At 35.6% G+C, this 25,130-nt stretch overlaps 1 protein-coding gene across 1 annotated transcript in view; it reads left to right on the forward strand.

Moving 5' to 3' along the window:
- The window catches only part of RAPGEF2 (Rap guanine nucleotide exchange factor 2), a 181,702-nt gene that overhangs the window by 83,945 nt on the left and 72,627 nt on the right, over positions 1–25,130 (forward strand). Inside the window, exons 5-7 of the mRNA XM_062492880.1 lie at positions 10,976–11,051; positions 13,157–13,324; positions 15,950–15,967. Coding sequence (XP_062348864.1) covers positions 10,976–11,051; positions 13,157–13,324; positions 15,950–15,967 — 262 coding nt within the window. The remainder of the gene's footprint in view (positions 1–10,975; positions 11,052–13,156; positions 13,325–15,949; positions 15,968–25,130) is intronic.

Raw genomic sequence — 25,130 nt, forward strand, 5'->3', positions numbered from 1 at the left:
TTTTTGCTTTTTTTGTTGTTAATCCCCCTTCCCCCCCCGCCCCCCCCCCGCCTTCCTTCCCTCCATCTGGGTGTGAAAAAGATTAATTCCACTGAAAACACTCACTTTTTTCCTGAAGACATCGTTGAAAAATTTTGGTGCTGTTTAGTTGTTTGCCTGGTATCTAAAATGTGCTACAGTAAAAGCTGGCCTTGAAACAGTATGGTTTCATTCCTGACTCTTTTTAGCTTATTTTGTGTCTCATTAGCTAGAGGTACATTTCTGATCCCAGCATTAGGGTCTCTAATGGAGCATGTCACAATTTGAAGTCATTGAGAACAACATCTAAGCAATCTTGGAAACATTGTTCATCTTTGCTCTTGCTTTTGGTGCTCTTCTCTACATTATAATTATGTGATATATTTTATTTCAACAGTACTCAGCTTTGTATTTTCTTTATAAAATTTCTGTTTTGATTTTAATATTAAAAAGCTGTCTTCTGAAATCATAATAAATTGGTTGCTACAAATGGTGATGTGGAAAAAATTGAGAACTCTTTCTGAGAAATTGAGGAGAAAATCCTCTGTGTAATAAAAGTAAATGGTCAAAAGCTAAATGTGGTATCTGCTACTGCTTACATTGTTAATTATAGGTATCTGTCTTATGAAAATTGTTGCTTTTTCACAATTGATATTGCAGCTGGCGAAATGTCCTGTTATACGATCTCTTCCTTCTGATTTAAGATTTCCTCTGATTCAATTTAATAGTACTTAAACTTTTGAATTTTAGTACAAACCTGCAAAACATCAAAGCCCCCTTCAGTTACTTGGGAAAACTGCATTATAGGATTCCTGCCGAGGTCAAAAGGAAGACCCTGTTTATTTTATGTTCTCTCAGGATCTCTGGACAAGTTTTATAAGTGTAATGAACTGAAGTAATCTGGTCATTGCTTACCTCAAAATAACAACAAAAGGAAGTATGTGCAAAAATAGCATGAAGAATAACAAAAGGAGAAGTTATATGTGGAGAGAGGGGACAGAGGACACTGCCCTTTCTTTGCCTCATGTGAACCTCTCAGGATCTAAACTTTCATAATCTTAATTTTGCTGAAGGAAAATCTTGATAAACTGAAGTAATGGTGTTTACTTTTGTATTTGGAGGACTTTAGAATAACTGAAAGGAATTAGAATTATTATCTTGATTCTTTGCATGATTTCACTACTGTAGTTCTTTCACAAAGAAAGAAAGTTCTTTCACATTTTTTTAACCAAATATTACCCCATATTTTAGAAGATTTGAAAATGTCTGAGAGTTTTCTTTCATGATTTTAAAATTTTCAAATGTTTCTGAAAAACAAAGCCAGGGATACAAGACGTGGTATATTTTAAGTGAGGAATGATTTATTTTTCAAATTATAATATAAATAGCTAAAACAAAACTGTCACTACTACTCCACCATTTTACTTTGTTTATTCATTCACAAATACACAAATTTATCTTGAATACATCTACATTGTACACTAATAGATTTACAGAAACTCATTATTTAGGAATGTGTTTAGCTCTCCATGTGAATGACTTAGTTGTATAAAATGAGTTAGGCATTTAAGTGTGTGTGGAAAGTGTCAATATGTATGGTCTTGTTTTACTTCTAAAAACCTAGATGAAATGTCAAGTGATTTTAGTAATTTAAAAGAACTGACAATTTGTAATACCATTAATTATGAAAGTCTCTAGGGGAACTTAAAAATGCTTATTATGTATTTTTCAATGTAGAAAGTTTTCATTTAGAAACTAGCATCTAAAGTCTTTGTATGACATTGGAAAAATACTCCTCTGTTTTAATGAATTTCATGAATGTTAATAAGCCAAGCTGTGTTTAGACAAGGTCTTGCCTCTTAAGTAATGTTTTCCAACAACTTCTTATTCTTTGAGACCATTATGTAGATCTTGTGATGTCACAGTAATCTCCATGGCAACACAGACGTCATTAACATGAAGCATAAGCAAAGCTGTCTTTATTCAAATAATTTATTTATTTATTATTTGAAAGGATAAGAAAAAAAGTAGGTTAGGAAAAAACCTTTCATCTTTGAATGTTTGCCGAGATAAAATAATAAGAGAACTTCTAATTTAAAAAATAAAGATAATTTTTCCCAAAGAAGAATCTATTCCCAGGTGTTCTGATGAGGTACTTGCCTTCTAGCTTTCTGTATTGGAGATGTTGCAAAGATGAGCTGCTGCAACAAGATAAATTTGTTGTTGCCTCTACTAGTAGGTTCCAGTTTTGTTTGTTTATATAATTGTATATTTAGTCTATAAACACAGATCTTGAATTCAACAGAAAAATGCCATCAAAATGTTTCTTTTGTGTAGTAAATGTAAAAAGGTCATAAAGGAACGCTAAATGGTATTCTTGTCTGAAAAATATTCAGGATTACCTGCTGCTATAAACACCCTGAGCATCTACCCTTTTTGCAGTAAGTTTGTAAAACTGTGTGTTATTCTTAAAAGGGCTTTTTCAGATGGGGTTTTATAACATTGTGTATCTTAATATTTTAGTTTTGATGTTCCATTAGGAAAATATAAGGTGAAAAGCAACAAATGTGAAATTTTATACAATTACTTATTTTTTTAACCTAAACTAGTCAACTTGCTACCATATATTCACTCTTGTAACCAGGTAAAATTTTAAAATTAACCTCACTTTTCAAAACAGTAGTCTGTTCTAAAAGAAAGACTGTGTGAAGAACATAAAGCATATGTTTCAGGGTTGACTGAGGGGACTTTATATGGAAGCAAACCTCCAGAATCTAGCTAATTTCCAACTATTCACTGTGGGTTTTCAGGAACTTCCTTTGAAGTGCTTTCAGTAGTCAGCTGTAAATTAATGCAACCTCTGATCTGGGTTGTATTTGCATAAGAATTAAATCCCTAGGAGTATTACATAGATAAAGCACTATAGTCTGTCATCTGTAAGGATGCTAACTAAAAGTGTTCAAAATACTTAAGAGGTTCACTGAAGTTTTCAGCTGGAGTTTAACTTCTGCACATTTTTATCAGGAATTATTTACAGCATTAATTTACTATAAATGTGCTTTTTCTGTAGTTTTAATATGGTCTGGTTAGTCATCAAGCATTCTCTCTGTCTGGCTTGCTGGGTTCATCCCACCCTCCTGATGCAGCAGCAGGGTTATCCTTTATCCTTGGCACCATGATTACTCTTCCCCCACGGGCAGCAGCTGGTTTGGGTCCCAAGTTAAGCAAGGAGCTGCAGTGATGTCTGAGGCTTTTTTCTCTCGTGAAACACTCCTCCCAGGTATTATTAAGTGGCGGGTATTTAGCTGTGATATTGCAAGTGAGTCTCTTCCCTGACACATGGGCTGTTGTATCTGAGACTGTAAACATCTAAGCTATCATATGACATTGGATAAGCCTAATTATCCTTATCCATGGTGTGCAGTGAGCTCATGTCTCCAGGATTTGCAAGTAGTGACAATTCTGCAAATGCCTCTTCAACTTGCCAGCATCTGAATTTTCCTTTCAACTGAAAAGCATTACTGTAAGCAGCTACTTGCTTTTGCTGGAAAAAAAAAAGCTATAAATAGGAAAACATTGTAGGAGTTAAATAAGTTGAAAGAAAAAAAGGGCTAATCTAGATATTATTTTGATATGCAGATGACCACTGCATTTTAATTAAACAGAACAGTTAAAACAAGTCAAAAGCAGCTTGGGCCTCCCTTGCATCTTTACTTGCTCTTCATAAAAGACAGGCACTAATTCAAATGAGAATCAAAGAAGTCAGCCTATATTATCAGGTAATTTGATGTTCTGTATAATGATGCCCTGTCTTTTAGTTGATGAACCCTTGCTTTCATGGTTTCCAGTGTGCAGCTCTAGCTGTGGGGAAACCTGCTGCTGCCTTCCCTGCTTGCATCATCCCCAGTGCAGCACTGTTCACGTTAGAGTGCCTCTGCATGCATGAGGGGCTGTGTCTTTTTTTCTGAGGGGTCAGAAAATGGCCACGCCAAATTTAATTTTCATCAGAGCACTTAAGCGTTCCCCTGGGAATGGCTTGTGCCTGTATACACACTTCTTAATTGTGACTTTCTTCTTTTCCTTGGCGAGGATGGGTTGGGTGGGGGTCTGGGTTTCAGAGCACACTGATGTGAAACCCAGCTAAACCTAGCTTGGCCAGAATAAACCATGTAGAGGGACTGATGCTTTTCATTCTGATCTGGACATAGCAAAATGAAATATGGTGGTTCTTAATGGAAAAGATGCATGATGAGAAACTTGACTGAATCCCTTATCTCTCTAAATGGAAGATAGAAAATAGTCCCCATTTTATTTCCCATTTAGATATCTACTGCTCTATATCTAATCAAGAAATTCAGTGTGACTGGTTGGCTTTACAATTAAATCTAACTAAAATTTTGATGTTGTTGCTAGCTGAACGTTTATTATTACATCCAGATTTGATTTTGGGATTTTTTTTGGAGATGAGACATTCTGCTCATGTTTGTTTCTGTATCATCAGATAATAATTGATGCAGTGATTGAAAGCAGGTGCCTGCCTTGACATTCTCAGTCATGTGTGCAGGTGGGACATGCAGCACATGATCCATCCAGCAGGATGGGGACTCTGCTCTGGTATTGAGAACTGGAGGACAGAGGGAAGACTGGAAATGCAATGGGTAGCACTTCAGTGTAAATGGTGATGGTAATAATAGCATGTTTAGTGTGAGGGCTACCTAAGAGCAAATGAAGATACTTTGGCTTACATAACTTGAAATTCTAAATGTACTTCATGTCATACCTCTGTATTTAATTTTGGTAGTTTTCTGAATTTCTCCTAAATGTAAGTGTCAATTGAAGCAATGTAATTTTCACAAAAAGCACTTTGAAGTATTGGGTTTATGTAGCATTTGTATCATGAATATGTTAAAAGCTTGAGAAACTAAACTGAACCATGCATAGCCTTGTCCCTATGGATTTATTAATGTACAGTCCTGAACAGATAAGGGTTAGTTGCAGTGAAGGTGAGAGGAGGATAATGTTTACTTTAATTGACATTTTTTAGATGTTCTGCATTGGCAAATGCTGCACATTGGTGATCTTAAACTCATTGTACCTTCCATATGAAAACTTCAGAACAAAGAAAGTTTTTAAATATCTTGCTTTCTAGAGTTTTAGCATAAAATATTTCAATATTCATGCATTGCATTTTGACTTTAATTATATTGTAAATTTTGTTATAAAAAAAGAGGAAGATCTGTGTGGAACTTATTTCCTTGCATACATATACCTTGTAAGATTCTAAGAACTTGAGAAACAAGAAAATTTGCTACTTGCATTTTTCCTTTCATTACAACTTGTCTAAACAGATTATTCTTTTTGATTTGGAGGAAGTGTCAATTAAATAGATTTTATTCTCAACCAGCAACTTTGTTCAAAATATTGCAATTACATATATATAAAACTTACAACAGTATTATTTGGTGAAGAATGTGCACCATAGAGATGACCATACTTTGTGGAGATTTCTTTGTCAGACTTAGAAATAGTTTTACTAAAATCTTAAGCTAATGTAATGTAGGGAATATCAAAATAAATAAAAGTTAAGATTACTTTGTAGAGGAAACCCTAAATTGTTGTCTGTCCTTTTTGCAAAATTATTGTCATTAGTGAAATTGAGTTTCCTATGTGAGTGATCTTTGATTTTTAAGAGGAAAAAAGAAAAGGGCGTAACACTGAAAACCCTTTTCTTGGTGTTGTGAGGTTTCCTTCAGATTCTCCATCACTTTTGATGAATACATTTACATTCCAGTGCTGAGAAATAACTTTCCATTTGGGAGCTGGGTTGATGTGAAAACAGGAATGTGGAGGCCCAGGGTGAGGGGACAGGGCTGAATGCTGATAGAGAAACATTCCCTCTTCAGTAGCTGCTGCCTCTCTGGCGAGCTTTGAAAAGAGAATCTGTGTGTGTGTGTGTGAGGGTGTCTGGGGAAATGGATGGGTCGTGTCTGGAGAAAACTGCCTTGTCCTCCAATGTCATGATGATAACAGAAAGAATAGAACAAGTCACCTCAATACCTGCAAGTTTTTAGCTGTCTATGGGTGTAAGTGCTTATAAAAATGCATGTGTTGCTTGTGGCTTTACACGTGTCATATAATTGATGTACTTTGTTTTGTTTTGTTTGTAAATCTATTAAATTTGAAGGGGAATAAATGCAGACAGTGGTCCAAAATTATTCTGTTGTTGTTTGTTAGCCACAGGCATATTTAAACTACTGGAGTTTCATAATAGTGAAGAGTTTTTTAATTGAAAACTGAGAGTGTAAACTTGGGAAACATGAAAACCCTTGATTTTCACTTAAAACTTGTCTTCTGTTAACAAGCATGAAACCTGAAAACTGATACCTCTGTTCTTTAGCCATCTATGTATGTTTTCAGTATAACAAGTTGTAAGCTGATAGATATATGTAGTAAGATACACTTATGGATAGAGGAACTGTCATCTCTGATCAGTGTAAATTCAATTTAAGAATGCATTTAAAGTGAAACAAAATTGTAAACTACTTACATGCTTGTAAACTTACTGCAATCATAAAATGCCTGCTTTTAATACATAGTAAGAAAAAGGTTTTTTTAATACTAATGACTGTATTTGGAAATAATACTTTTGAACAGTCAAGTGGGAAATTAGACTTTTGTAAATTATTTAAAGGACTGGTATAGTTAGGGAAAAATACCTATCTGTCCACTAAAACATGGATTCCTGTAAATATTTTATATAACTTTAGGTAGTTGTTTGGGGTTTGGTTTTGGTTTGGTTTTTTTGTGGTTTTGTGGTTTCTTTTTTCTTTTGGGGGGGGAGTTGATGTTGGTGTACGTTTTTTTTTGTGGGTTTTTTTTTTTGTTTTTTTTTTAATTAAAGTAGGTTTATATTCACATCATGCATTCTGTATCCCTATGGGAATACAAGTAATGTGATTGAAAAGGACTCCAGAAGTGAAATTATCTCTAAGACAGGTACTGAGGAGAGCATCTGTGAAGCTTAATACTAGGGGAATGTGAAGTCAGAGTTTATGTGGTAGTAGGGAAGAAAAGTGTTGGAAAAGCTGCTGCAAAACAAGGTTCTCTGGGGAATTTAGATGAGGCAGCAATATCCTGACCAGGTAGCCCTTCTGGCTTTCTAAATTACTGTTAACCTCTGCATCCGATATTGACAGCTGCAATTGTAAAGATGGCTTTAAACTGCCTTCCTTTGGTGAAATTCTCTTATGCACATCACCAATATAGAGAAAACAGTTGCAAATCTGTGATTCTTTCAGGTGTAACATTGACTTAGTAGTTGCAAACAAGCTATATGTAGGAGTTGAAATTAATAAGGCTTAATAAGACAAATTTGATTTAAATTATTAAGAAATGGTATGATCCAACTGAATGTGAAGTGTATATCATGTAAAATTCTCTACTACATTTTAAGAACAAAAATGGGGCTTAAACTTAAAGTCTCTGTATGCACAGGCTTATCTCACCCTACAGTAAGGAAAGAAATGAATTTGTCAAATCCCTGATCTATTGAAACCTGCTAATAAAGGCTCTCTACATTGTACTTTAGCTACCAGTACTCATGTTGACTATTTTGTGAGAAATCTGAGTAGTCAAACTCACTTTCTATGGAAAGTCTGGCATCAAAATATTGTAAAGACTATTGTTTAGTCAAAGTTACTGAAATAGAGCTGATACTAAGAAGAAAATCTATCAGCCCTTCCACCGAAACTTTATTTGCTTGGTACTGTTTCTGTGTGGTACCTAACATCCCACAAGCCAGCTTACATGCCTGCTCATGGTCCCTTGTATGAAGCTCTTCTGCTGGTATTCCAGAGAATCACGGAATGGCTTGGGCTGGAAGGGACCTGAAAGATCAGGTAATTCTAAACCCCCTGCCATGGGCGGGGATACCTTTCACTGGATCAGGTTGCTCAAGAGCCCTATCCAATCTGGTTTTGAATAATTCCAGGGATGGGGCATTTACAGCTTCTCTGGGTAACCTGTTCCGGTGCCTCACATTCTTATAATGAAGAATTTTATAAAAGGCTTTACAGCTGGGGCTTTTTTATCAGTTCAGTAGACAGACTGTATCATGTGTTGGGTATTTGCTGCTTCTTACTCGTGTTAATGTTTTGAATAACCTGTTTTCAATTAAATTGAGTTTGTTTGATGGCTAGTTACTGCAGCTAGGCATTTAGGAGAAGACAGTCACTGAAGTATATTTTTGTTCATCTTTTACTCTTGTGGGAAACTGATTAATTCAGATACAATTTACTGATTTTGATGTCAGTCTTGTGTTGGAGCAGCAGGATTAACAATGCCTTAAAACGCCAGTTGTTTCTCAGAGCTGCATGTCAAACAAAAACCTTTGTTTGAGTGTGGTTCTGCAAGAGATGGTATGCACTATTGTGATGGATATTCTACCACAGTCAGAGATGGACTATTCTGAAGTGCCCAGATGTAGTGGACAGTAACAAGACAGTTCCCTAATTTTCACTGATTATATGAATTCCTCACCAGAGAGTGAAAGTCAGGAGGTTTAGTTGGTGTGACCATCTGAGAACTGCAATGCTTGAAAGGTCCTTTAATTTTCTTGTGCCTTGATTTACTTATCTTCTTTCTTACAGAACTTCACAAAGTTTAGAGTTTGTTTCCAGCCTGAAGTGCCTTGTGATCTTTGGTCAAAGATAATATGTACACGTGATGCACCATCTGCTCTGATAAGTTTCATGCTGTCATAAGAGCCTAAATAGTCCAGGAATGGCACAGATATTTGTCATGAGAACCAGTGTGTTACTTGGGGGCAGAAATTGAGACTTTTCTTTATAGTAACTGAATTCATGCCTTCTATCTTAATATGTTGATTACCTCTCTCTGGTGCTAAAAAGGTGAAATCTAAACAAGTAATTCAAGAACAGAGCAGCGCATCTAAAACACAGCTTTTTGTTTTTACTGTGTTTGCTAAAGCTTGAAACTTTTGCATGTCAGCAGTGATTACTGACAAACAGAAGTTTAAAGTTGATACAGACAGCAATAGAGGAGGAAGAAAGGTGGAGTGGAGAAGTGTATATGCATTTTCTGTTGAAATGAGTGCTTGCTCTGAGGCTACAAAAATGGGTTGGCAAAAAATACAGCAATATGTATTTTCTAAGTGGAAAGAGAATATTTCTGTGTGCTTCCAAGTAGAATATCAAATAAGTAGATTTATTAATCACAATTTTTTGCATTTTTGTTTCTCAATCAATGAGTTGATTTACTTTCTCCTTTCTTTACTCCTCCTTTCTGTTTCTAAGGAAAAAACTGTGGTATGAATCAGACTGTTGGCCAAGAAAATAAGTTTTGACACTTCTACAACAGTTGAATGAATCAGTATAATGGCTACATTTTCTGATGTTTTTAAGAGTAGTTGAAATTGTAAAAAATTCAAGGTGGTATTGTAGAATAAAGAACTCTGTGTTTTGTTGCTGGACTGGGATGAAGTATGTGTTTGCCTCTAGGAAAATAAGCATTTTATCTAGAGACTTCTTTATTGAATATTTCTTTTCAAGAGGCCTAGTATTCTGGAAAATTTTCTATTGTAAAAGCCCCATGTACCATTAAATGCGATTATTATTTTGATGAATAAGCACAGCTGGCATTTCTTTTCAATATCTGACTGCCTTCTTTTTTAGCCTATAAATGTGCTATTGTCAAGAGATTAGCCTTTGGGGTAGCAAGTTAAATTGTTCATTTCTACTAATCGCCAAGGCAGGTCAGGAGCACAGATATGAACTGGCCAGATAGACTGTTCCAAATGATGTGCAAACTGCATTTTGTGAGTTAGAAAATAAAGCTTAAAACAGCTTAAACCTTTCACAACACTGTAGCTTCAGTGTGTTACCACATGACAGCATTGGTTAAAATTCAGATGTTATGTTTTTGTTGAGTTTGGTTTGTTTTTCAAGGTGTTGCCCTGGGGGTTTCAGACAGGAAGGTTTCCCATGTCTGTTGCACAGTGCCAAGTGGAAGAAAGGGAAAGGCTAAATAGTTATATTGGCTCTCAGCTATTTTGGGATGGATTAGTTACAGCTAACTTAGAGGGGTCCTGAAGTTGTGGTCATTTTGTTGTCTGTCCTGCCTCCCTACCAGGGAAAGGCTGGTATTGACCTGGCATTCTTACTTAGATGAAGAATCACACACCCCTGAAACAAACTTCAGCTGGCTACTTTCTTCCCCTCCAATGGTGTGTGACTGGGGCTCTAACAGTAAAGGTCATGGATTTCACTGACTGGTTCTCTACTCTCCACCTTTACCTTTGCACTTTGAGAATTCTTTGCAGTGAGCCCTGCATGTGCACAGGTTCACCTCATACAGGCAGAACTCTCCAGAAACCAAAATAAAAAACCTTTCAGTTTTTTCTTACAGGGAACAAAATAGTATCATGTTTAATTATTGCACTATGATGAGAATGTCTCATGAAAGGGCAGAACAACCTTTTGTCTTCTTCTATTTACTTTGGGAATGTATTCATCTTCCTTATTTTATTAGTTCATTTTAAGTAGAAAAGAACTAATTGAAGTTGATCAGTCTTTTCATTCTTTCCTGGGTATGCCAGTTAGCTGTTGTTAAAGGAATGCAGATAGCCTAGGTAACTTAATACTGTAATGCCAGAAGATACTAGATCAAATGCTCTAATGCAGTTCAGAGCCAGCTGAACAGTAGACAGCTCTTGATTGATGCTTGTTTTGGTGTTAATAGACTTTCTTAGGGAACTATGTAAATGAAAAATAGTCAGCTCTGTGTCCTTGGGTCCCAGTTAATTGTCAAAGGACATATGCATGAAACTAATATTGTGCACAGGTATGTATGTTTTTTCTATGCTTTACAATATCTGGATGAGATGTAAATATGAATTCTGTTGTAACCGATTTCTAACTGAAATATTTTTATTTTTCAGTTTCGGCAAGCGTTCTGCTGGCAGCTTCAGACGTGGATGTGAATGCATTGTTTTAGAGCCATCAGAAATGATTGTGGTAAGAATATTTTAAGTTAATTACTTTCAAATTTTACAAACCAGCTTTGGTAAAACTTCAACTTCCAATAAGACTTACATTTGCTGGTTTCCACATGATCTTTTAATAAATATGAGATGTCATACCCATAATTTATATTGTTGTTACATTTACTTTTTCAGATTTCTTGTAAAACTAAAATTTTCTTGTGCCAGCAGAATAGTTTGTGGGATGTTTTTTGAAGCCGCTTTATTATTACTGATAAACATAGATGCTTTAAAGTATTAATTTCAGGTTACTATAAGTAATTAATGTTTGAATTAAATTTAATTTCAACTATCTCAGGTTTTTCAGAATAAATTTGAATGTTTTAAATTCTGTCAACCTGCATGGGTGAAGGTGAGTGTATTTTGTTAGCAGCATCTGCTCTAGTCCAGTGGCAGACCGTTGTCCTTGAGGGTTCACAGGCTTAAAAGTTTTAGTTGTCACCTCAGGGTGCATCATCTGAACAAATGAGCTAAGTTTTTCTTCTCTCTGTCACAGAGATACAGATCAGTTCATAATATAGGCGTGACAATTATCTAAGCCATACAGATAGCTTAAATGTAGACTGTGACACTAAACATATTTTTCCTAAAATGTAACAGTTTCTGTAAAACTTGTGGAGGCTCAGGAAAATGTGGTATTTGGGATTGTACTTTTTTTATTACCAGTTTGTGTAACTTGCATCTGACCATCTGGGAAACAGTTTGTTGTCCCAGTTTTGTTTTCTAGAAGTATAGAATTTCACTGGTTGTAGCTGTATGTCTGTTTCACATGCATTCCTTGTTAAGTTATAAGGAAGAGTGGTATAAAGATAGGCATTGGGAAAGGAGATGACTTAATAAGATTTTTTTTTGACTGATGGATAATGCTGGGTCAGAGGCGTTTGTTTGCCATAATCATAACCCCTACAGTTTTGGAAAGATTAAATTGAATGCTTCACTCAGGCTTTCAAAGGAGTAATTGCATTTAGACTAGAAAGAATCCCATCCCCGTATTTGTTTGGGCACAGAGTAGTTTAGCAGGGTGTGAGTGTGAAAGTGTCAGATGTGAAATACATACTCCCTGCAGAGGGGGTAAACACTGCCAGCTCTTGTGGTGAGCCAGGGACTGTGCTCATCCATTTGAATTAGTGCACTGAAAGCTGTGCTTGGTCACATGGACTGACTGATGTGTGACACTTCTGACATGGATAAGCTGCAAATTCATAGGAGTATTTTGTCTAACATTTCCTTGTTGAAACATATGCAGGAACCTTGCAAGGTGCCTCATCTCTCATTCTGAGGGATGGAGTTTAATAGCAGGAGTTAACTGAATCCCCTTATATAGCCAATGCTGGAAGCTGTGATTTTTTTCTTCATTTCCTTGTTAGTCTCAGATAACTCAAGTAAAGTTTCTATTAGTAGGGTGAACACAGAAGGTGTGTTGATTTTCAGCCAGATTACTGCAAAAAGATCATTCTCTTCTGGGAAAACCAGAATTATTAGTTAAAATATTTTCATGGAAGCATACTGTTGTGTAGTAAAGTAGTCTTCAAACTTTGTAGACAGTGAAACTGAGAAGAGTAATTTTATACTAAGATATACCCAATAGGTTTTTTTTATTCTCCCTGTTGTTGAAGTGTTTTTTACACAGAAATCCAGTCTATTAGACATCCTTTTTTATGCCTTCAAAATATTTGAAATAATAAAACGAATCCTGAAGAATGAAGCTTTTGCCATGGATTGGATTAGGGAAGATGCTGAGTAGATGTCAATAGGGAAACAGGCAAGTGTTCTCTTGTACCAGTTTTCTTTCCATAATGTCTTGGTTGGGGAAATTTGTATCTGTGCAAGCATAAGAAAGGGGTGAGGAAGGGAGAATTTTTCTTCTGTCATTTTTGAGAAGTGATCATATTCAGTGATCCTTTTCATACTAATGTTGTTCTATTTTTTTTTTAGTAGCAATTTCACACTTAGTGCTGAAAATGCAGGAAACTCAAAGCTGGCTGTGGGTTTTTGAAAATAGGATTTCTTGTATTTCAAACAAGAAGAAACATTTTTCTCTTTTGTGGGGAAAGACGCATTCTTTTGCATCTGTTGTAGGTTGATTACATGGAAGAAAATGAGGAATATTTCCAGCGTCAAGCATCTCACAGGCAATCTCGAAGAAGATTTAGGAAAATCAACCAGAAAGGGGAGCGACAAACAATTATTGATACTGTTGACCCTTACCCAGTGGGGAAGCCACCTCTTCCTAGAGGCTACCATACGGTAAGCTGTCAGTATGTATGGCTCACAAAAAAACTCAAACAGGAAAACCACTGAAAATAACACAGTCAAAATGGTTAAACTCGCTGGTATCTTTCAAGTGTGCTTCTGTGGGGAGGCTTCCCTTCAAAATTATTGTGAATGTGGCTCCATTAGTATGTGAACGTGTGTGCAGCTTGCATCCTAGTTCAGAGCTGAAAGTATGTTTCTTATGACTGTGAATGTCATGTATTATTTTTTCCTTTTGCAATCATTATGGGAAACTGTTAAGGAAATTCTGGTTTTATTTCCTTTTGTTGTTAAGTTACAGTAGAATTAGTATAGTGTACTGTGTTAAAAGGTCATTTAGTGAAGCACTCATTCACATACATGATAACAGGTGTTGCCTGAAAAGGACTGTGCTGCATTGCAGTACACCAAATTGGGTTAAATCTGTAATTTCTTTTTGGAATTGAGAAGTTAAATGTAGAATTTAAATTAACTTCTTCTGGTATTTGACCTTTATACTTGGATTTTAGTGAGCTGTGTAGTTGGCCCATCATGGAGGAAATAATTTGGTCACTTCACTTGATTGCTTTTGGGGGTGAGGGAGGGAATCTGTTTCCAGACTTTCTCTTGAGATGAAAATAAACTAATAATTAAAACTTATTCTACGAAGTATTTTATATGGCTTTTAAACTAAGAAAAGCTCTATTAGATTAATGTTTGTTTTGTATTGATTCCAGCTGTAAGCACAATACTGAAAAAGCTGTTTATCTTTGGTTCTCATTTGTTTGTTTAAGCCCTAAATCTGGTAGAACCATAAAGGCATGGGCATAAATGACTTTGTGCATATTTAATCTCATAGAGTTCCATGGGCTGAATTTTCTAAAATGTAAGTGATATGCATATAAATTTGTAGGACGAGAGCTTTAGCGTTTTTTAAAATGCTATCTTTGGTACAACGTAGTTACTAGCTTTTTCAATTTTTCCTTCCTTACCGTTATTCCTTGACTTGTTTGCCAGTTCACTGTATATTCAATGTGTGTCTATAAGTGTGTAGATGTTTGATTACATCTGTTAATTATACAGGCTTTTCCTCATGACTTGAATAAATACATTTTATGCTGTTTGGTTTTGTTTATACAACAGCTTTTAATGGTTTAATTTTCAGTGCAGTTTTAATTGCCTCTAAATTGAAGGTGAACTGAGCGAGTTCACTTGGCTTGAAGATAAAACATTTTACTGGCCTGTTTTAGGAAAAAAAAAAAGTGGTATTGTACTTTGCAGGAATTACAGAAAGAATTACTTTAGTTCATATTGTTTAGATGTGTATGTTGTGCTTAGCAAACAGTGGTAGTGTGATTTGTACCTAACTCTAGAAGAGCAATATTTAGATTACACAATGCCATTTGCATTTGTAGGTCCTTGCCTGTTGTATAAATTTCACTTGAGGTGTGCCTGATGAATTTTTGTAAGCTTAACTGGTACTAAAAGTGAAAGTCCATCCTGTGCTATTCTGTTGTGCAAGTTCATAATGGTTTTGTGTATGTACTGGGAAATCCATTGCAAGTGGGATTTCATATTAAGAGGGATGAGATTGCCAAATAAACTGTAAAATTTACAACAGTTACAGTCAAATGGTGCTTTTCAAGGTGTAATGGAATGCATATGACTGGCTTTATTATTTTTTCAAGGCAAATAGAGTAAAATAAGCTCAAATAAGTTTTAAAATGTAGTTAAGACTCTTCATGCTGGTCCATTTCCTCCTATTTTTACAGTATTTGGTGATCTTCTAGATATTATTGTCTCATTCACTTCTACTAGGGATGTTATTTCTATTGCTTCAACCAAACAGGCTGTGTTGTCTTTTTGCCCTTCCTATTTTATGTCCTTCGACCTCATTTTATTGGTCTTAATTTCTTGAAAAATTGACTGAAAAAGCAGGATTTTTTTGGAAACACATAGGATTTCAAGACATGTTATAGTACCTGTGGGCTTGTTGCCCATCCATTCTTTGGTCAGTATTCTGTCAGAGTGTTGTCTTTGTTTCTGCTTTTTAATTTTTGTTAAAAAAGATGGGAGCATTAAACTAAGCTAAATTGAAAAAGGATTAACATGCTATAATTTTTTCAATTTTGCTTTTCCATGTGCATGTGTTCTAGTTTAGGTTTTACATATATGAGACTCAAAGTAATAAAGCTGCTTTGATAGTATCCTTGAAATTTTCACGACGTGTGATTCTCTTATATTCTGTTTTACCCTAAATCCATAAAGCTAACATGTAGAATTATTATTTCGGTTGTTGATAAATACTTATGCTTTATTTGCAGTAGTCTCTGAATGCTTTTCTTCAGAAGGTTCAAACAGTATTTTCTGAAGAAAGTTTTCTGTATCATAAAAGCACAGAGTGAAATGTAGAGATGAAATGCAGATGCATGGTGCGCTGTTCAAGAATTAAAAATTAAGCGCAGTGCTCTCTGTTGCAGCATGACTTAATGCAGTAGAGCCAACTTGTATTGGATGGTGGACCCTCATTAACATGATTTTAACATTATCTTCATAGTGGTGGAATTTACTATGGCATGTCTGATAATGTTCATCTTTTCCTTTCCTCCTATATGGCATTCATTTCATTTTGGCTCACAGGAATGCACTAAACCTCAGGTATCGTAATTTACTGTGTATGGTCCACTAACAATTTACTTGGGGATTTGCAGTGTGATACCATAATACTGATGTTGACATTATGACTAAAATTGCCTTCTAGCCTTTGCTTTGACAGTTCAGCAATCTCGTTGTGATATAAAAATACTTATATAATATGGGTGAAATTTACTGACAGCACAATGTCTCTTACCCAGCTTGATTGACCTGCCTTGCCACACCCTGTGATGTGTAGGAAATGAGAACTATAAAGAAAAGGTGTATATCAAATATTTAATGTTTGGCCGACACTTTATTCAAGTATCTCCTTCATGACACAGAAGACTTCATCTTTGATTTTAGCTTAGGAAACTGCCCTCTGTCACCATTTAGTACCTATGTGTCAGTAAACCAGGGAAATGCAGTATGACAGGATGAGCAGTAAAGAAGCCAAAAAAGGCTTTGCCATGGTGTTTCTTGCTTGTCTTCCATTCTGATGGTTTCTACTGACTCCCTAGAGAGTGGCTGGATTTTGTAGGCAAAGTATGTCTAAATGGCCATGATCTGAAACACGGCTTTGCCAAGCCAGGGAGAAGGTGCTTTGAGAAATCATTTGAAGTGAAATCTAATGTTGAGTGTCAGTACTTAGCCAAATTACTTTTGGAACAAGTGTTGGTGATTTCTAATGTAAGGCAAATAGAAGCTTTGTCATATATGGAAATAAAATAAATGTGTTTTATCACACAGATAAAACTACATCCTTTTTAACCACCTTTATAGTTTGGTAAAATAGATCAGTTCTTTTTCAGGAAAAAAAAAACCCAAAGCCGGTAAGTTTGAGCTGCTCTCACTTGAATCTAGAAAATGTTTGTTTGTGCTTCTCATGTGTCAGAAACATCTTTAACTAGATTAATGCATCCTTACTAGCAGAATTAGGATTTTAACTCCTGAATGGGGATTTTCATTCTGTATGTACCTATATTTAAGGCTACATCATACTTTCAGTGTGAAGTCTTTGTTTAGAATTATTTGATTGAAACAAGTGTGAACCCATTCTACTGAAAACCTACATGGCTTTACTTCTGCTTTAGAATGTTTGTGGTTTGTTTTTTTTTTTTTAATTTGTTTTGGGGGTTTTTGGGGTTTTTTTGTTTGTTTGTTTTGGGTGTTTTGATTTTTTTTAAAAAATACTTTAAAAGTGAATAGTCATTTGTGGAATGTTTAAAAAAGGATAGACTTTCTTGTAGTATCTTACTGCCAATAAACTTTGTGGCTACTTTATTACATCTGTGAAGAATTAATCATGCTCACTCTGAGTGTTGCAAAGCTGGCTATTTTGTATCTAATGTATGGAATATTTGGCATAAATTGACACAAGCACATAAAGGAAAAATGACTTTGTCCAAAATCAAGTGCTGTTCTTTAGTGGCATAGAGGTTATAAGTAGTGATTTATAACTCCTTGGTTTATGATAGTCTGTGTCTCTCTAGACTTGGTATGTAAACTGAGATGTGGGCTTTTACAAGTCTGTACGGTGATCTTTACTTTGCCAGCGGCGAAGTATCAAATCTTACCGAGGTATATTTAAAGAGGTGCAGGTATGCCTATAGGAATAATGCTGAAGCACCTGTGGATAGCCCTGAACAGAAAGATTTTGTGTGGTGTTTTACTCTGTGTGAATCTCTCTAGATTTGAATTAGTTAACAGGCTTATGAAATTCACTGCTAGTGCATTCTCAGCCAGACTTACTACAGCCAGCTGCTGAAAAAGCTGCATAAGGGCTCTCTGCCTGTAGTAGCCTTCCTTGTCCCTTTTGGCTTGAGATTCACTGGGGTGACAATCCGTCTATCCGGTGCTGGAAAGAAAAGAGCGGTGGGCACGGAGCCATCAATAACCCCAGCTTCTATCCCAGCTACAGGAATGTAACAGTTTTTTCCTCACACACTGCTGTGGAGCATTGAGAGTTGTGTTTAGAGCAGACAAATATTCCTTCTGGATTTTATTTGAAGGAGTTGATGGAAAATGTGAATGGGAGGAGGTCTGGAAATTATGCCATGTCTAATGTTGTTGAGTCCCTGCAAATATAAGCAAGAGGGTTTTTCTAGCTTTTTTTTTTTTGTATGTGTGTATGCTATTTTTAGAAAAGGATTTCCTCATTTAGTAGCAAACAGTAGCAAACTTTCTTCTGCCCCTATCTTCTTTTAAAGCTAATAGTGCAAAGCATTGGCAAAGTAACCTTCTTTTTCCTCATAATGTTTGAATTCCCATTGTCTGCTGAGAATCTAAAATACCTGGTTGAAAATTTATGTTCAGATTGTTCTGTTTCATGAAACAAATTTGCCTTTACCTTTCTTTTGTCTGTAAAATTACATTATAAAACTGTTGTGTATCATATTGCTACATTTAGGAAGGATTTTAATTTTTTTTTTTTTATGCCTGATTTTGATGCACAACTCTGGTTGTTTTCCTTTATTCAGTGTGAAAGGGTTAGGGTTAACCCTAACCCTGTGTGGAAGTTTCTAAGATGACAAGCAGTGTTTTCTGATTGTTAACACAGTAGATAGGAATTCCAAGAAGTTGATTCAAGTTTTAGCACTTTGTTACAGAAGTCCAATATAATTTGGGGTGAGGTTTAATGTTAAAAACCAGAAAAAATAGCATTGCTTCTCTTCATGTTTACTTATGTTGTATGTTGTACAATATGTACAAATACATGTTGATGCACATCCTTCCATGGACCATGCTACATATGATCATGAAATGCCTCATGCGCTTGCTTTCCACCAGTGTGCACTTTGCAGTACTGTAATGCAGCTTGATAAACTGCATTCATGTTAGTGCATTGTATTTTATATAGTAAATTGATACCTGTGTCATATATACTTAGTTGCCTTGTGGAATTTCAGTTATTTTAAATTAGTTCTAATCAGTAGAAACAGTTGCCAGATATCCAGTCTACAAGAAATATGTTTAAAGGAACACTGTCAATCTTTCAAGCCTGTAAATAGATGCAGCTTTTAATGTTCCTGATGATTTTTAGAAATATCTAGAACTTCCATTCTAATACAAGATCACTTAATTAAAAAAAAATACAAACAACAGACTAAATCATGAGTATTCACATTAAGAAAAGCTTGCTTTCGGGAAGAAAGAACCACATCTAAGAAAATTATTTGATAGGACAGTGGGCAAGAAGGTGTGGTAGACACAATGAAAGCTTGACTTTGTGAAAAGGTGTAAAGGATGTGGAGAGGTTGGAGGGGAAAAAAGGATTTTTTAAGCATCCTTGACCTTGGAAGTGTTGCAAACGTATTTACAAAGGAATAAAGTGCCCAAAGAAACAAGTGGGGACAAATCCACTCAGTTGTCAGAAATGTTTGGAGTGTAGGATATTCGAGGGTTTTGGCTTTAGAGGCTCGTATGAGTTATGGTACCTGAAACTATTTAAATAGATGAAATCTTGGGCCTGCTGGTAACTGATTTTTCCCCAGATAGAGGAAAAATGTGAAGAGGAAGGAAACTGGGAAGGTTCTGCTCTGTGGCCTATGCAAAATGAAAGCAAGAAGGTTGCCTCACGTAAATAAAAGTTGATCTGAACTCACTCTGTTCCTGGTTATGACACCAATGAATTTAAGTAATGTCAGCAGAAAGACATAATTGAGTGCCCACCTAAATTTGCAGAGTATTGCTGATGAGAAGTAGCATGGTATGCAAAGTTTTAAACATGTTAGCATAAATAATGCAGGTTTGTTTGCCCAAACAAATTTGTTTCTATTAATAACAAAACAGTATAAAATAAATAATTTAACATTTCTAGTGTTCACGTTGAAAATAAAATACTCTATTGATTGTTCCTTTAATAAAAGAAAGGGGCTTGTTCTTAATGCTGCCAAGCATGAGTGTCCTTTTACCAGGAAGGATATTTGTTAACTTGCTTTTCTTCATCTACAAAATCCAGTGTGTAATTTCAAAAGCAACTGCTTTTATTATTCCATGATGGTGATCTGCTCACGATTTCAGATGAGCTTGGTGCGTACATCATAATGGGAAATAATAAAAAGTATTAAATAGATATACATAGTCTATATATTTGAACACATCCAGTAACATTAATTCCTGAAGAGTGTTACTGTGTTATACATGGTAGGTGCATTTTGAAATGAGACACTACAAAAATTGTAGGATAATTTTACCTGAAATGGGAAATGCTTGAGATGATTTGGGCAGCTCATGGTAACCACGTTTTTTTAATGGAAGTTGGATGTTTCTTCATGGGAGTATCCACTGGTAATGTTATAATGGCAAAAAGTTATTCCTGTCCCTGTGTTCCAGCAAAACGCCACCTTTTTAGCCTCACAGCTTCCTTCCTTCATATGTGTTGTAAGGGAGTGTTACTGTTTCAGTTATGCATTAAGTTTTGTACTATTATTAATATATGAGCAATGCTATCATTTTATTTTGTGTAGCACCCAAAGGAAAGCAAAATTGTTAGTTCATCATCCTTTTAGTAATTGCTACTGGCAAGCTAATGCAAAATTAATGACATGTGGTGTGTTATTTACTCAACTTGCAGCTTCTATCAGAGGTTGTCTTTTTTTATAAATTACATCATCCCTACTGCAGAACTCTTATGTCCATTGGGATTTACTGTTCTTCCATTCCCTTTGGAAGGGCTCACATTGATGTCATAACTGGATTTGTAATTGTGATTAGATTTGGAAACTCAAAGAGAAACATTGAAGCTATGCAGTATTTTCTTCAACTGAAGTGTCAGTAATATTTTTGGTTTTGTTTTTTTTTGGTTTTGTTTTTTGACGTATTAATGACACTAGGTCCTGTTTACATCTTGCAGAGTTGCCAGTACTTTGTGACCACACATATGTAAAACTTTGGCTAATAATAACAGATAGATTTTCCAGAGTGGCATGATTTTATTGCTGCTAGTGACTTGTGCTCTTTTATACTATATAAAATATTGTTTTTCTGAGATAAGAGGTATAAAACTAAATGTGAGGTATGTCATCAAAGCAGAAAGTTGTTCATGCAGCAGAAAAAATGTATTTTACATAACTCTTTTCTAAACTGATTGTCATACAATGTAACTAAATACAAATATTGAGTTTCTACCACTTGGACTCAATGATCCTTGTGGGTCCCTTCCAACTCAGCAGATTCTGTGATTAGAGCAGAGGAAAATTATAAAAAGCAAATATATACATGTGTAAAAGGATCTCCTCATTAACATGGGGTTGTTCAGTTAGAAATGCTGTTTGTATATAAAGTACCTATGGGGAAATGGGATCTGCCATATTATATTTGTAGAATGCCAGTACAGATCCTTTCAATGCTGGCATTTCTGTACAGATGAGTATCGTGAGTGATAGTAGTAGTGCAGTTATTTGCCCACTGACAGATGGAAAGAAGCTGTCAGTTCATTTATTTCCAAGCATCTGAGCCAGTTATGTGACCTGAGCTTGACGTAGTGACTTAAAGGTGAAATTATTAGATGTTTCTGAGTACTTTTAATAAAGCCTTGTATTTTACTTGACTAATTTCACATTATCATTTGCTGAGTGAATTTCAAAGCTCTAAAAAAATTAACAAATTTAGTAGTTAAAATATCCTAAGCAACTAAGAAAGTATAGAATTGAAACATGGGGAAAAAGTAATGTTCCAGGTTCCAAGAAGGCAAATGGCATTCTGGCATGGATCAGCAGTGATTGTCACCTTGTAGTCAGAACTGATATGGCCACTCCTGGAATTCTCTGTTAAGTTTTGGGTGTCACACTACAAAAAGGACATTGAGTTGCTGGAGTGTGTCTAATGGGTGATGAGTTGTTTTTTTTTTTTTTAAAGCTTTTCAGCTTTATTGGGTAGATGTGTATAGTACAGTGCCCAGGCTAGATCCTGATGAGTGCAAATGCCATTATTCATGGCATTTACATTTACTTGCATCCTTCATTGGGTGAGAGTTCAGTTCAGGAGAGCTAACAAGTCCTAAGTAAAGCAAGGTAGTTACCTTGAAATTTAAACAAGGTTTGTGTGTGAATTCTTTTCCTGTTCTTCGCCACCCTGTTGCGTAGACATATTTTTAAAGCATTTTTTTTTATATTCCTTGTATTTACACTTATCTGATGGAAATATTTGAATTTTTTTTTTCATGAAGAAACCTTTTTTTAATGTAAGGTCTAGTTAAAGTGTTAGTATTCTGTTGTATGTGTAATGGGTTTTGGGAGCTGGTTTTTACGTTTGAGTGGTTAGCCTTAATTATATTTGAATTTTCAGACAGTAAAGTTTTGACATGCAGCTGGAACAGCTGGCAGGTGTTATGTGTATTGTTGATGTGCCTGGCAGAAAACCTACACATATTGTGTTCTCACACATTTTCATTATTTCATAGGCATGTGTGTGTGCATGTGCTACAGTGTAAAATATTTTACTTTTCATTCTTTTTACTTCTAAATTATGTATTCCTCTTGAGCACTGTAATTTGCTAACTGTAAGTGCCTGCAGCTAAACTGGTTTTAAAGTCTTCAGATATCTGTGGTGCACAAAAGACCACTTTAAAAGTAAGAATTCTGCCACCAGTCTTGGAATACAAAACAGCATAGTACCATATTACAAGGGAAACTCAGTCTGGTAGGTGCACTTCTACCTATTTTTATTTAATAATTCTATATCTAGGTAGCTGATCTTATAATTGCAAAGGAAAAATGTAGTGTTACATTTGCAAAATGGGACATCCATCAAGTGATGGTAGTTGGCTTCCTGATTTATTTGATTAGGGAAGTGGAAAGGGTTTTTCTTAGAATTTTATATTAAGTTCTCTTTATTTGAAGGATATAATGTTGTGGTTTGACTTTTTTCCTATATAAAACCAATTTGGCTCATTTTGCTTGGCAATTATTTTAAAAGTAAAGAACATGTGAAATTGCATGGGGTTTGTTACTGATAAGAGGTCTGTATGAATTATTTCTGTACAGTTGCTAGAGGCAGGGCACAAAGCTCTCAGGATATGTTAGTGCATGGTGCATTACACAAGAGAGGATATGCAGGAGCACAAGGAGAGAGTTCTCCCAACAGAAAATGATCTTACACTGGTAAACTCCTCAGTGTTGATTTTAATTGGGAACCCCTGGAGTAGGCTCTTCAGAGAGTCTCCTGACATGAGACTGTGACTAGAGAAAAAAACAAGAGTTTTTTCCTTCCAACAGACAACTGGAGTGAGTGAAAATTCTCTGTAATAGCAACCAGCCCTTTGAAAGTCAAACTTCCTCAGGACACCAGAGATAAGTAGTGAGTTACTCTGGGAGATGTCCAAGTACAACACATTAGAAAAGATGAACAGACAGTCTGGTGGTTTTCTGCTGGCCCCATCTATGTCTGCACCTTGAACAGAATTTCAGATTCTCCCTTAAAGCTTCTAAGTCAGAAACTGTTAGAAAGTGTATTGTATTAGCTTAGAATGAAAATACTGCCCCTTCACTACTGTTGAAGTCACCCAATGAATAAATAAACAACAAAAACCAACAGAAAACTAGCTGGCATTTACAGAAGACTAAAAAATCTGGGGTTTGTTTGTTTTTAATCCATGAGTATTTAATATTGAGACATTAAATATTTGTTCCTATGCTTTGGTTGGTCTCAGATATGTTTAGTTCTGCACCACAACAATCATCCTTGTAATGCAAATACGTCAGCGTATTTCAGGTACCAAGTTTCAACAGGGCTACTAATGACCTTAAAAATATAGAATTTGGACAGTTGATTGACCCCAGAAAAAAATCCCTGAGTTTTATTTTCACATTTCAACAGTCCAAGAGTAGAATACACATGAAAGAGGTAGTTATCCATCTTCTATGAAGTTTTCCTACATTGTTACGCAGCAAAGAGTGTGAAATGTTAGGGTTGCCTCACATAATTGAAGGATTGTGTCCCTGGATTCCTGCTGTGAATTTGGTACGGGCGTCATGATATTTGGGAGTTTTTGTGGGTATTTTGTTAGTTTGTTTTTCCTCCCAGACAGTGGTCTGATTTGTATCTCAGTAGTGAACCTTGTCCCCAGCAGGTAAGGCTGTCAAACTTCTGTTTAGATCTGGTAAAGAAAACTTGCTACACCTGTATGCTTGAGATTATGATTCTTGACCTTAAAAGTGTGTTTGTTGTTTTGCTTTCGTGCTTTTCCCCCCAGTTTAAAAACAGAAAGCACTTTCTCACAGTCTTTGGTGTAATTAACATGCCATTGTTAAATCTGGTCATAACATTGATGTGAGAGAGTTTTGTAAACGTTGGGAAAAACTTCTGTCTATCCTGACATAATGCCTTTTTTCCACCTCTGAAGTACTGAAACAGTGAAGGAAATGAAACTAATCTGTGGCCATCCTGCGAACTGAAGTCATTAATACTGCAGATTTTATGCCTAATTTTTAGCATTTAATAATGATAATGTATAGTTTTAAAGCCATGTCAGTATGCATTCAACTTTAGGCTTGTGTAAGAATGAGTGCTTTGTTTTGTGTAAAAATCACAGGTAAATCAGTTAAACATCGCATAAAGTGACTTCACAAACATACATATATATGATTTAGACCTAGCAGGAACATGAAAGATATGTTTATTTTTGATGTTTTTTTGTTTGGTTGTTTTTTTCTTTTTTTTGTTTTTCCTAAAAGCATTGTTAGATGAAGAGCATAAATGATTATGGAGTCCAGAGAAGTTTCTATGCTCTGGTGCTGTGGTGAGCTTTTGCTCAAGTCAATTTTATAAGGTAATTTAGATATTCTGGAAATAGAATGTCTTGTCCCAGTTTGGACCATCCATAGGTTTTCTTTGTGTCTGTTTAACATAGTTGGCAAACATAAGAGAATTCAATGGCAAGTATATTAGATCAATACTATGACTTGCTCCCATTTTAAGAGGGATGAAAAGGAAAAGTTTACTGTACTGAAAGCAGAGCTGTGCACAGAAGGTGACAAATGAGTCTGCTGTCAGAGGGAAGATTGGCAGTCTATGGCACATCCACCCAAATGAGGCACCAGCCCAACTGCTCTGGGCTTGTCATTATCTTTAAGATCTGGATTATAGATTCATCTGCAGCAGCAGTTCAACAGAAGGGCATTTGTTCAAATGGTCTGTAACACTAGTAAATGTGTTATTAAACAGCACACATCTCTCCATACTAAGT

This window comes from Cinclus cinclus, chromosome 5 (assembly GCF_963662255.1).
Source record: "Cinclus cinclus chromosome 5, bCinCin1.1, whole genome shotgun sequence".
In the NCBI taxonomy this organism is placed as follows: Eukaryota; Metazoa; Chordata; class Aves; order Passeriformes; family Cinclidae; genus Cinclus; species Cinclus cinclus.